Source organism: Chaetodon auriga, chromosome 18 (genome assembly GCF_051107435.1).
Source record: "Chaetodon auriga isolate fChaAug3 chromosome 18, fChaAug3.hap1, whole genome shotgun sequence".
In the NCBI taxonomy this organism is placed as follows: Eukaryota; Metazoa; Chordata; class Actinopteri; order Chaetodontiformes; family Chaetodontidae; genus Chaetodon; species Chaetodon auriga.
This window is the reverse complement of record NC_135091.1, coordinates 14,761,437-14,775,648: the sequence shown is the minus strand read 5'-3', so window position 1 is coordinate 14,775,648 and position 14,212 is coordinate 14,761,437. Positions and strand designations below refer to the sequence as shown.

General features: G+C 43.8%; 1 protein-coding gene across 4 annotated transcripts in view; it reads right to left on the bottom strand.

Annotated features, from left to right (window-relative positions):
• pak5 (p21 protein (Cdc42/Rac)-activated kinase 5) overlaps positions 1–14,212 on the bottom strand; it is a 61,769-nt gene that overhangs the window by 2,000 nt on the left and 45,557 nt on the right. For all 4 annotated transcript variants that reach the window (XM_076755552.1, XM_076755551.1, XM_076755549.1 and 1 more), the window contains 8 exons: positions 9,791–10,630; positions 6,273–6,482; positions 5,847–5,988; positions 5,593–5,747; positions 4,540–4,673; positions 1,395–1,521; positions 698–823; positions 436–570 (listed from right to left, as the gene is read on the bottom strand). In XM_076755552.1, the coding sequence (XP_076611667.1) occupies positions 436–570; positions 698–823; positions 1,395–1,521; positions 4,540–4,673; positions 5,593–5,747; positions 5,847–5,988; positions 6,273–6,482; positions 9,791–10,630 (1,869 nt within the window). The remainder of the gene's footprint in view (positions 1–435; positions 571–697; positions 824–1,394; positions 1,522–4,539; positions 4,674–5,592; positions 5,748–5,846; positions 5,989–6,272; positions 6,483–9,790; positions 10,631–14,212) is intronic.

Sequence of the window (14,212 nt, the reverse complement as noted above, 5' to 3'; positions counted from 1 at the left end):
TGAGAGCCTCAGCCGTACTGTGTGTTAGCATGGTAACATGCTAAACTAAGGGTGAAGATTATCCTTGCTAATCATCAACATGATAGCATTGACATTGTGAGTATATTAGCATTCTGACAATAGAGTTTAGAAGAAGTCCTCTGTTGTTATATTACCATTGAAAGTTTACTTTTGAATGCAAAGATACAGTAAATAAAGTACATTTGTCTGCACTCTTTTCCTTCCTCTATAATTCTTTTAGAATTCTTTTATTCCAGAGAGGTTTAGTGCAGCGTGCATGCAGCAGAAATCACCAAATATACAGCCATTAGTTAGTGTCTGACATAAGTCAATCATAGGTATTGACAAAGATTTAAAAAAATTAATAGATTTCATTTTTCCAAGTTCCCTTCCTCTATGCGTACCATCCAAAGTCCTGCATGAAGCCGTTTTTACCTTGTGCGACTCTTTTAGCCTCGGGGGCAGGTTGTCTCGTATCCTCCTCATGGCCTGCAGAGGGGGTTCGTTGAAGTATGGTGGTTCTCCGTCCACCATCTCGATCACCATGATGCCTAAAGACCAGATATCCACCTGGACACATGGGAAAATGAGCATTACTTATTGTGATTACTGTCTACCGCAGCTGAAGTCATCACAGTAAAACACAGCCTATACACGTGGTGTCCATCAGTGTCAATCACGCGCGTGTCATCCTCACCTCAGTCCCATACGGTAGTCTAGAGATGACCTCTGGTGCCATCCAGTAGGGTGTGCCCACGAGGGACTTCCTCTTGGGCACCTCTTTGGAAACTTGGGCGCAAAAGCCGAAGTCTGAAAGCTTGATCTGCAAACGCACACAAACACCGTGCTGCCTTCAGGTTCCACTCTCCATCACGTCGGTGTGTGGACATACAGTAGAGACTGTATTAGTTCAGAACCTTTGTGTTTGATGTCAAGAAGCGCACTGACCCATTGTGATGAAGAGCTTTCATGGAAGACAGTAATCTCTTGTATCAGTGGTTAATTATCCTTCAATTAATCACGTCTTATCAGCTCGTTAGGAGGCATTAGGCAGGATTTAATTAGTGGGGCACTAGTGGTAATTGATGATGATGAGTTTCTGGCACTGGCTGTTGACAAGTGGCAGGAGTGTCAGCCATGAAGAAGGTCAGTCAGTGTGTGGGAGTGTGTGTGTGTTACACTGAAATCACCAGTGACAAGAACAAGGGTATGAGATTGAGTATTAGTACCTGAGCTTTAAGTACAATCCCCGTTTAAATGGGAATCTCCCGGTTTAATGACATCCCGTAGGGAATAGTGTGTGAACAATATATGAATAATGACTACTGTATCTAAACACATGTATAGAGACGCATGAACAGAGACATGCAAACACTCATCACACACACACTTACCCTGCCATCACTGGTCAGGAGAATGGAGTCACTCTTGATGTCGCGGTGGATGACGCCCTGCGTGTGCAGGTAGGACAGAGCCCTCAGCACCGACAAACACACTGTAGCGATCTGCTCCTCGTTCATCCTGTGAGGACACACACACACACACACACACACACACACACGTGTCAGCAACACCTATGACAGTAGAAGAGCACGCAGGAAAATATTTAACATGTTGAATTTACTTACTATTTCATACTATTGTTATACAGTATATACATATGGGTTTTTCTTACCCTGGAGTGTATTGTGGCACTCTTATGTAATTCAGTTAGTGGGTATCTTTACATTCATGGTAACTTTATTCGCCCATGTAATGCCATCCTAACTAAAAACAGTATGAACTATTATTCTTATAACTAATATTAACTATTAATCAAATGATACTGACTGTCATAGCTGCTTACAGTGTGTATTATATGTGTCATACTGATCTGTTTTTTTTTCTCTCTGCACACAGTTTGTAGTTTATCTTTTTAATCAATGTGTTTTCTACATTTCTTTCTGTACTTTCTTTCTCTGTGGTGCACTGGGGGACAGAGAAAGGTAAGACATGTGGCTGTGACAGAGGAAGACCAGAGTTTTCTCTTTTAAAGTAAAGGAAAATGTAATTGCTTTAAATAAATTGTTCTGCTGTTCTCTAGGCTACAGCACAGACAAGTCTGGCTTCAGACTTCAGACAGTCGTTCTAAAGAGATTACAGTTGGACACAACTAAGACGGAGCAGAAATATCCCCCTGTAGCCTGCAGCGGCTGTAGCTGCGATGTGCAGAGCGGGCAGGAGGGTCCCATATGGAGGGACGGGGCAATGCAGTGCGTCTGACTGAGCTCACACAGAAACTCACAGCTCCACTGAACATTAACATCTAGACCCAGCTGGCCAGGCTATGCTGTGTGTTTATGAGTGTGTGTGATGACATACAGTAAATGTGCAGAAATAGAGACAAGCTCATTTTGACGCATGGAACCAAGGAAACATAACATACATATATGTTGTACATGGACACGCAAATAAAGTACACACACACAGACATGCATGCTCTTTAACTCTCTCAACTCTCACACACGCACACACTCACACTCACACACACACACACACACACACACACACTGCAGCAGATTTTATTGTCACACATGTATGCATTTACCATCACAAGAGATAAATGAGCCTTCTGCTTATGGCAAAACAACTGGTTAACTCAAAGTGAATGGGATGGAGATGTGTATGCAAAAACAATTCACCTCTTACTGTCCCTCCTACTCCCCCCCGCCCCCCCCCCCCCACACACACACACACACATGAACACACACAACTGAACAGAAAACAGGATCACTGAAATAGAAAATTGTTTCAAACACAAAGTGAAAAACAATTTTAATGAGCCTGTAAAGGTTGCCAAGGGGAGGAGAATTACACATGCACTTACGCATACACAAACATGCAGGCATTCATAAACACACACACACACACACACACACACACACACACACACACACACCAGTGAGCACATAAACATATGTTTTTGCACTTGCATAGGATAAAATCTGTGTGAAGTGCAGCTCATTAACAAACTCTAAAGTGTAATTGAAATTTGAACGTGACTGAAATATTTTCAGAAACACATTCTGCCACTGCTGCTGACTGTTTTATGTGTGTGTGTGTGTGTGTGTGTGTGTGTGTGTGTGTGCGCTGATGTATCTCAATGTGTGTTTTTGCTGCCAAAGTGACCTGATGAGGGTTGCGCAACTCAAGGCAGGCAGGCAGCAGTATTTGCTGTTAAACAAAAGTTTAACAGAAAAGCTTTCACCTGAACATGAGTGGCCGAAATTACCAGGAGAAAACTCTCACACACGTTGTGTTTCTAATAATATCACCTCGGATAATGACAAATTAAATTGAGAGGTCAAACTGTACGGTTAAAAACCGAGCAAAATTTTATTGGAAACAAAATGCCATCACTTGATCATTTCATCCAATGAAACGTTTTGTCCGAATCATCTTATTCATTCTTCAGTTGTGTGTTTTGAGAGAAGACCACCAGATTCAAATCAGTTCATCCTTGAATCCAAGTGAACGTTTGTGCCAGATGTAGTGAAATTCCCTCAAGGCGTTACTGAGATATTGTGTTTACGATAACGGTGCGGACAGATGGACGGACAGCCGGACGGACGGACGGACAACCCAAACACACAACGCCTCCGGCCACGGCTGTCACCAGTGTGGAGGCATAAAAACACACACATTTACCTAAAATTCAACAAACTTATGAAAAGCAGATGAAAATGGGAGAAGGGGCGAGTTAAAAAAAACAACACGTGAGCCCAATAATATCCTCTTTACTGAGATTTCCATTAGTACTTCTAAAAGCATTCATGTGTACACTGAAACTCTCTCTCTCACACACACACACACACTGAACACACAAACAGGCAAACATCTGTGTGGGAGACTGTTCAAAATACTTCACGGGAGCAGCGGTGCTCAGCCTCACCAAAGCGTGTTATTAGCATCCGACACTGTGCAGTGCTAATGCTGACACTCCACGCAAATGACTGTAATTAAACACCAAGCACAAAGTAAGCTTAAAACAATGAGGCGGCAGCTTAGAAACACGACTCAACAACAGAGAAGCAATTAGGAAAAGTTGGAGAACAATAATCCTCAAACTATCAAACACGGGGCTGGATTACAGCCCAGCTGCTGGTGTCTCCTGGCTGTCTTGTGAAATCCTCCATCTTTGTGAAGTTTCTGATGCGTGGAGCAAATTAAACGACCTGATGATTTTTAACAACACATCTTCGCTTGCTTGTTACCAGTGAAACCCATCTGACGTCACCACCATCGGAGCATCACATGTATTCAGCCATTTGTCTTCATGCTAAGCTAAGCTAAGTGCCTCCCTACTGTAGCTTCATACTTGACGGACAGATGTGAGAGTGGTATCGATCCTCCCATCCGCTCGCCGTCTTGAAACTCTTCTGTTATTATTACTCTTTGATTGCTTCTACATCCACTTCAGGGCTTCAGTGGGCATGCACACTGCTGTTTTAGTACACTGTAGTAGTCTCGTACTGCCTTTCTGTATTTGAGAGAGGTTACCTGGTGTGAGTCACGATGTCCGTGAGTGCCCCGCCCTCGAGAAACTCCATGACAACCCACAGCTCGTCTCCCACCAGGTAGCTGTTGTACATGTCGACCACGTTCTCGTGATGGTAGTCCCTCATGATCACCACCTAAAACACACACACAGAGAAGGAAATGACTTTGATTATGTATTTATTTGTATAATTTCAATGGTTTTATTGGATTGTCACATGATACGACACAATCACAAACCTCGGCTGTAAATTCTACATTCTGACATGAAAAACATTATATCTATACACATGTATTCTGGTACTCACCAATTTCTGAATACTGTAAATCGAATGTATAGATGGCTCTTAAATATTTCAAAGAAAATACAATACCACAAGTATTGAAATAATTTATTAAATGTGTTCCTGGAATTGTGATTATTTCTAATTTAACTTTCCTTTGTCTAATGTGAACATGTTCTGGAGGCTTAACTATAAAAGGGTTACATTCAGAAATTAATAGGATTACACAAAGCAAATTAGTTCCCAACTGAACACCCACATCTGTGTACACACGTGCTAACATACATGCATGCATGTGTTCTCTCTCTCTCGTTCTCTCCTACTCACACACACACACACACACACACACACACACACACACTCAATATCAGCAAAACCAATGCTGCAAATCTGGATGTTGCTGCACAGAGGCTACAAACTGTAAGGTGGACACCCCAGATTACTGTCACCAAGCGAGCTACTGGTTTGCTATATGATGGTGAGATTTATTTTTCTCTATCAAGCACAAAACCAGACATTTTTAATGATGCTATTTAAACCAGTTTCATCTCTGCTGCTGCTTGTCTGAGCCATTAACAGTCACTTCATTTGTCTGGAGTGCAGCATCCAGCCTCCAAATCAGTAAATACTCACATGCAAAACATATAAAACCGGGATTATAGAAAATGTGTTGTTGTTTAAATATGTTAGTCAGTGTTAAAATGCTTTAGCTGTGAGCACGTTTGAGATAAGCGGACTGCAGTTACACCTCATCTCTGTCAGTCTTTCACACCTCATTAAAGAGCAGCTCTCTCCTCTGCTGTTTCCTGAGGTCCATCTTTTTCACAGCCACCTGCTTGCCGCTGTGTTTCTCGCTTGCGATGCACACGATACCCGTGGAGCCCTCGCCAATTTTGATAAAGCTGTCCAGGTATTCCCGAGGGTCGCCTGTGGGCAAACACATTTTCAAGCGAATTTTGATGCAACACAAGAAACACAAACAGCCGTGTTTATATTCAGCGTCACTTTTTATTGCCCATTCCTCACCCGGGTTGACAACCAATTGAAGCGCGGCTCTGAATTGCTCATGAGAGACTCGGGAGGGTTGAGTGTCAGAGCTGGACCCCCAGGAAGGAGGCGGGTAGGCCCCCGGGGGGATGTAAGGTGATGAAGGCTGTGAGTAGGCCCCCTGTGTTTAAAACATACACAAACATAGAGAGTGACAGAGAAACAGAGAGGCGATATTTAACTTAACCAGTGACTCCCAAAACAACATAAAATTTTAGTTTGTCTAAATAATTCAAAGACACTAAATCTGAACATACAAGGTTTTCATTAGAAAGTGATAATATTTAAACTGTCTGCCAGTTTAATATGGAATTATCCCATTTAAATGACACTGAATTGATTAAATCTGCATCTCTCAAATGTTTGACATCATCTGCGTGAGGGAACGCAGTGAGCATACTGTACCTGAGGGGTGTACGGTGGGCTGGGCTGGGAGGGGGGGTGGTGGTAGGGTGAAGGTTTGTAATGGTGAAAGACGGGAGGGTAGGGCAGGTGTGCTGGGGGGTAGCCAGGCGGCTTGGCGTGGCTCTGTGGCTGCTTGAGAGGCCCTCGGGGGTAGGTGTCACCACCCATAACCTGGGGACTGCCGTCACGTAACGGACGCTCGTAGTCACCCTGGAGGAGAGAGCACAAGGACACAGTTATTTGACTGATGGATGGAAATATAAAGCCACAGCACTGAGACGTGTGTATACTGCATGCACTGGCACGGTGTTCTAAAGTTAATGCATGACCACGCACTGTCCACAGTAAAATGCCAGTTCCTCTTCCAGGTACATCTGCAAGTACATTAGCCCTCGACATACCTAACAGAGGACATTCAGTCCACAGGACAGGGACCATATTTTATCATTACTACCTCACAATGCTTCTCAACTACTCCATTCATCAACCAGGAGCCGAGGGAGCATCCGGATCTGGGACACGCCTCTTCCTTAAGATCCTAGAAACACCTCAGCCTCCTTTAAAACACAGCTTGAATACTGGTACAGTTAGAGCGTAGAGCTTAACTCAAAGAGGTCTATTAAAAGCTCCGTTAAGTGACTCAGTCGAACTGGTCTGACTCATAATAGACCTGGCGTACACACACACACATACACACAAACCTTGAGGGGAATCTCAAACCATAAATGACCGCACTACTAACTTTATAGTGAACATCTAGGTGCTATGTCATCAGTCACATTATCGCTAGCAGAAGAAGGAAAGTACTGCAGCATGCGTGTGAAGAAAGTCGTGTTAATGGCTACATATCAATAGTTCAGTGTGGACTATACATAACATACAAAAAGCTGCCTCCACCCCGAGGGGATTAAATTAAATTACCTTTGACACACTTCCCAAACCTGCAGGATTTTTTTTCTCATAAATTCTCAAGAGACTGAGAGGATAATAAAAAAGCCCCTCTTTCTCTTTCCTTTTATTTGTTTCTCTCTGTGTGCATTTACACAAAGAGACACACACATGAATAGACAAGGCAGGAGGAGGAGCCCTGATGTGTTGGGATGGTGTATAATTACATGGTGTGAACTCTTTTAATCAATCACTCTCAGGCAGGTGTAGGGGAGGGGTGTGTGTGTGGTGGGGGGGGCGCTGCTGGGACGGCCCAGTCTCTTGCCCCCTCTATCGCTGGCCAGCACTGCTGGCTGGCTGTCAGCCAAGGGTCTCCTGATCCATGTTGGTTAAACGCGCATTAATCTGAGTTTGGCAGGGTAATCAACAACCTAACTCAACTGTGAAATTGAATTCCGCGGTGGAACATCGTTCGGCCATTTTTATGCTAAGGCTGCAGAAAGGGAAAGTGCCGCAACATCAATTTGTCACCGAGAGCTGCGGCACTGAGCTCGCACTCGCCACAAAACACAGAGGGAGAGAGAGGAAGGAGGGAAGGAAGACGGAGAGGGAGTGTGTGCGTTCGTGTATGTGTGAGTCTGTGTGTGGCCAAGTCCCCGTGCTGTCTACTGTTACATCCCCACCGGCTCCCAACAACAGCAGGGAAAAAGGAGGATTTACTTCAGTGGTGTGAGTGGACTGAATGAGGGAAAGAGAAGAAAAGGGAGAGAATGAGAGAGGAGAGAGAGGGGCGGGTTTGTTACAAGGTCTGTGAGCTGAGAAGAATAGTGATTCTTAAGCTGCTAGATGACTCCTTGTTTTTTTTTTTTTCTTCTTACCACTGATGCAAAATCTACAAACAAGGAAAATTAGGGTGCACTGATGCCTCAGCCAGCTGTGGCCTAAATTTAATTTCATTTGAGATTCCACAAAACAACACATGAAAATTTAAGCCAGATTTTAACAACACATCACATACAGTATAGTTTGTAGTAGTATTTTGGGGTTTTTGGATAAATATCCAGGCTCTGTTAAGTCACTCACGATACATACTGTTCATTTTCAGAAAAGCAAATGTGCCTCCTCAAGCACAATGACTCAGAGAGCTGTAATAATAAACAATATGTAAGAAAAATGACCTTCTCCTGCATCACTTCCAATCCTGCTGCTTTTGCATTCTCCGTGGCTGTTTTTTCTAAGAGTGGCTATTTACCGAAGCATGCAGGTTAAATGGTTTTTCATCAAGGCACCCTGGGATCTACATCAGCAAACCCAGTTTTCCTCTCAGCAACTGGACTCGGTGTGTGTGAAGGAGGGATGGTGCAGAGCTGTGATAGCGGTACACACACCTGTATAATGGGCCTAATGGGGCACTGAAAGCTTTGGAGAATGATATAAAGAACAGCTTCTGAAACGACCACTCTTTGTTACCCCTGCTGTTGCATTGTCTTGCATCTTTTGCCCCCTATTACTGTATAACCTTCTCTAATATCTTCTACTGTAGCAGATTCAGTGTAATAGTATTGGTACAAACAATCACCACAGGTAACTCAAACTGGAAACATATGGTTGCATTACACAGCCTCTAATACAGGGAGGGTTTGTTTGCTTTTCTCTGTGTGGAAGAATCTCCTGGGTATCTCAGTCTCTCCCACTGCTCCAGTGGAGCACATCAGAGGCTGCATCATGCTTTCCAAATGCCAACATACTTACAGTGCAGGTGTTTCATGCACCATGGGAAGCTATGAGCCATGAAATGTAACATTCAATATCAAATGTGTAATTTTATACAGTATTTAAAGCGCATTTTGTTCTCATGTCAGTAATTATTGGTCATCAGCAGATCATAATTCCACCTCGAAATCTGTGCATTATTTTCATCATCTTTAGGTACTAATCTACAAAAAACTTTTTTGGTTATCGTTTTGGTGTGGGGCCTCGCGTGATACAGTGATGTACGGCACTGGTTCCAAAGCTAGAAATCCTCTACTATGATTTTATCTGGTTTTGTTCATTTATTTTCTTTATCACTTTCTTCTTGCCATGTCGCTGCCTCTCATTTCTTTCTTTATTCTCTACATTCCTTTGTGCCTCTGTTTGTCTAGTCTCTGTAACGATTCCTATAATTCAGAGCTGTCTGGTCAATGGTCAGCATCAGCATTAATTGATCTGTGTGCAGAGACAGTGGCTACAGAGGAGCGGTAAATCTGTATGTGGCAGCTCGCGTCTCCTTCAGGGAAGAATAGATTAACAGCTGACACCACCTAACTGGCAAGAAGGCTAGTAAAAAAACAAAGGTACAGCGTGGGAATGAGAGACTTAGAGACATGTGGAGAGAGATAGAACGAAAGAAGGACTGCAGGTGGATGGGAGGTGGGACTAAATGTTGGGATTTGTCTGTGTAATTTTCTCTGAAATGTTTCTACAGGCTTGTCAGAGGTCTGTGGAGTGCTGCGTGGAGACATGTTTCCTCAACACCAATGTGCTGTGCAGTTTAGAGTCAACACTGTCAATGTCTCTGCCACAGTTGAACAGATTTTTCATTACAAATTCTGACTTAAATGCATCATTTTTGTGTTTGGTGTGGTTACCTTGCCAATGGTCTGTGAGTTAGCGAGACTCTCCGAGAGGCGAGGGTAGGTGTAGGAACTGTATGGATGGGCCTGTGGAGGGTTCTTGAAAGCCCCACTGGCCGCATAGGGGACATTTGGCTCCTGCAACCCAGAGCCTGACCGAGATCGCTGTCTTATGGCCGGTGTGGGGCTGGTCTGCGTCACGTATGAACTCTTGGGTCGCTTTTCATATTCGTCCCGCAGGCCGCCGTAGCTCCACTCACTGTCTGGGTAGTTGATCTGCTCGCTGTGTAGCGAGGCACGAGATGGCGTGCCTACTGAAGTGTCCCTGTAGTCCTGACTGGAAGAGCCACCCACAGACGCCCGATAGTAGCCGCTGGAGCCCACCCCACTTCCCACTGTGGAGGCCACCTCATCTGCTGAGCGCCCTTTGCTCTCCAGGTATGTGTGATAGTCTGGGGGGAGCTTTCCATAGTCTGATTTTTGGGGCATGGCGTCCGGGTAGAAGGGGCTGCGTATGGGGTGTGAGTGACCATTCTGCTTGGTGAATCGATAGTGCCTCCCAACCGCCCAGTCCCCGTCTAGGGAGAAGCCTGGCCTGCTGGGATCAAGAGAGAAGTCCCTGCTGGAGGTGTCTAGGTCACAGGAGTAGCGGGAGTAGTAATGATTGAATCCATTCTCCTCTGGGGCAATGGGATGACCACTGCCGGAGGGTTTGGAGCTACCTCCAGCCTGGTGGGGGCCCGGTGGGCTCTCTTTACGCAGGGAGTTGGAGCGCGTTACTGAGATGTTGTCAAACTCCTCCAGCAGGCCGTTGATGGACGCATCTTTGGGTGGCCGGTTCCCTCGAACAATGGTCTATGAGAAGAACAAACACATTTACAATTAACAGACAAGAGAGCCTGCTGCCTGAGAGGTTGATGGAGACAGCCCTGATACTTTGGGTTTGAGTACATTCAATTTCAGTTGAATCATTCCTGGCTGAAAACAGAATGAGATGAATTGAAATTCCTGTTTAATCAACTTCAGTTCACTAAAAACACGTCAATTTCCAGGCAGGAATTTCAATTCATGTGTATCAGGGCTTTGTGACAAGTATGAAATTAATCATCACTTGCAATAAATGAATTTCGGTGTTTGTCAGTTGGAAGAACGGCAGGCATCAATCTACACAACCACTAGTTGTTGTGAGTTGGGATGCAGCTAGAAAATGCATGGAGATAAATGGCGGGATACCACAGATGCTAAAAGGAAACCACTGGTGGACTGAAGATGCTGATTCCTGCCCCATTTCCCTCGCAACAGATTAGCTTCATTTTCAGTGGGCTGATCAGGAGACATTAATAGTCGTGACGTTTGGTTTGGCGTTCGTGAGGTGCATGAGCACACCAGCATGCGCTTGCAATCACAAGTGAGGAGAGAGTGAGGAGGAGAGAGAGAGAGAGAGAGAGAGAGAGAGAGAGAGAGAGAGAGAGACTGAACACACATGCTCACATCTGCTTCAAAGCAAAGGCAGCTTAAACATCAGGGGTGCTGCTTATCCCCTCCTACCTTGTGTTAAGCCCTTTACACGGATGTGTCGTGAGTCATGGGGAACTGGTGCTACAACAGGACTCACTGAACTACACTCCGTGCACGATGTGTGCTGTTTTTGTAGTGAGGACCAGATCGCCACCTAATTTCAGTGAAAATCATGAGAGCGATGGCAGCAGCCAGACACGCAGCTTTTATCTACCTGTCACTCTTCCACTTAGACGATACAGGAAACGCTGCATTAGAACAATGGAAACATGTTGCGTGACTGCTGAGTGCTGAGAGGAGGCCGAGCCGGGATTATTATTTGAATCTCAAACACTTGCGTAATCTTCTGAGAGCTTTTTGTGATGATCAAACAAAACTGCAATGTTTTATTTTTGTACATTTTACTGTTTCATTGGTGTTGAATTACGGCCTCTTTGGTACCTCGAGTATCCAATCCATCCAGCCGATGTATTTTCATTTGTCAGATTTTGCAGTTGTTTTACAAATGTGTGCTTTTACATCACTCCTTTCCATCCCTCTCTTTGCTTTTACCTGGATTAACATGCTCGCTGTACTTCATGAAAGTGCCCATCATACTTTAGGCATTTAGTGTTTTTGCACCTTGATGTTTTTATAGTCTCAGTTCTCAGCTCCCTATCCACAAAAATTACCTGCCCACCTGTCAATGCGAACTCATGTGGCTTTCACCAGCCGGAAAAAAGACCTCCAAAGTCCTAAAAAATTATATTGCCTTGAACATCATAAAATGAATGGGCTTGTTAAATCTGGAGCAATCATCGGAAGGAATAAAGCTGAACTGAATGCAAGTAGCTAAATTAACTAACTGTAACCCAGCATGCCTATTCCACCACATCAGCACTTTAATTCCCACTGGGGCCGCCATTGTTAAAAATGTACAGCGCGCATTTATCATAATGTGAGGCACTTTGGATTTAGTTGGAAAGGGTATGTGGTCTGTAATGCTGTAGTATTACTTCAGAGGTGTGTGTTGGCTGATTGCTAGATCAGAGGATTGAAACTGTCACTAAAATGAATAAAACCTGACAAACTAACCACAATTCCTCTTTTCTATTTTCACTTGAGAGATAAAAGTGTTCATTTCGAGAGGGCTTACAACAGTAAACCCATTGTATTCTCACATGTACACTTTGTCTTTTCCACCTCTGAAGGTGTCTGCTGAACCTTACTCTTAAAGCCGACAATGTCACATCAGCAACTTCTTTGACACCCTTTGACAGCGCTCATGCCTCGCTGTCTGTCACATAACTGTCATACTTGTCTCCGCTGTAGTTTGTCCATGTCACATGTGCTGAGGCAGACTCTCAGAAAAGCTGGGATAATCATCAACTCTCAGCAACATTGTGCTGACGCAGGGAGACATCTGGACTCCCTCACTTAGCTACCTGCAAACCTTCACTGCACCAAGCAAAAACACACTCCCTTCTTCTCATCTAATTCATCAACGAGATAAGTTGTGGCTCAACAGACCACACAGTTATTAAAAGTACTGTTATCACTTATTATGAGAACACTTTCTTTTCCTTGTCACCCATCCAAGAGGAGTTTTGCCCAAAAGTGAATTCCTGACAGAGGTGTTGAGTGAGAGCTCTTCAGTTCAATCAAATCTCCCTTGCTGCCTTGCTGCATAGTTTCACATTTGTAGACATGCTAGCGACCACCACAGTCCAATTAGCTACTTGAGACGCTTTCCTACAACATTTCATCTAATCTCTATAACCAGATATCTGCATATGAACGCAGATGAATTAAAAAAAGCTAATAAAATGCTAAACTGTCCTCAGATGATAGCCGATGGACTGTGAGATTGCACTTCAGCCAATGCCTTGTTCCACATGGAGCGTTTACCTGCATGCAACCAAAGCGTGCTCAAACGTGATTGGTCAATACTACTCGGACTACAGATAAAACCACAATGCTTCTGCATTCATATGGAGATGTACTGCATGTTTATAGGAAAAATAAACAAATCTAACCTTTAAATACTAATATTCCATCAAGACCACGTTATTCTGCACGTCTCATTTAATATTTTGGCAAAAATAATCCATTTGCACTAACCAGAACCTGTAAAACTCAGAAAATTCTGTACTCCACAGCACAACTAGGAAGCCCTGAATGACTACGCTTAGACCTACAATCAGGTGAAAACAATTCAGTGAAAAGTCGACAACAGTCATGAGGAGATGACAAGAGAAATCATTTGTTGAGATAGTAAAAACATAAATATTTCAATATGTGCAGCATGTGGAGCCCCCAGGCTTTTCGGGAGTTTTGTTTTTTATTTCTGACTTGTAGCAAATAGTTTTCTTTCTTTTCTTTGTTTCCTTTTCTGAAGAGCTGAATGCAGCTGTTTCAGACTAAAATAAAGCCTCTGCACAAGCCTCTCTTATTACTTTCTTCACACATCATCTCTCCCTTGTAGTTTGTTACTTGGTACACCTCCCCTCTCCCTCTTAACACTCCAGTTGCTCTCCTCTGCATGAGAGCTATAGGCTGTTTGGTGCCATGACCTGGAACCCAAGGTGAAATGGCCTATAAAAGCAGTGAGTAAAGTCTCGCTGAGAGGCGGAGGGTGCAGGACGGATGGTCTTTTAAACAGGTCGGTGAGTGAAAATCCATCATGCCTTGGACAGATGTTGCGGTACACAGAGCAGGCTTGGGCTGACATAAAAAATCACAAGTCATACAAAAATCACAAGGGTCTGCTTTTCATGTTGTTAAGCTGCATCTCCCTTATAATTAACGCTCATGTCCACAGTAATGTTGTTAGCTGATGCAAATACAACTGCTACAAATAGCTCACGCTGCTCGAATGAGAATTATTCTCACTCTTGCTATGAATTTGTGAATGGTGTGCGTGGTGTGAAATCTAAAATG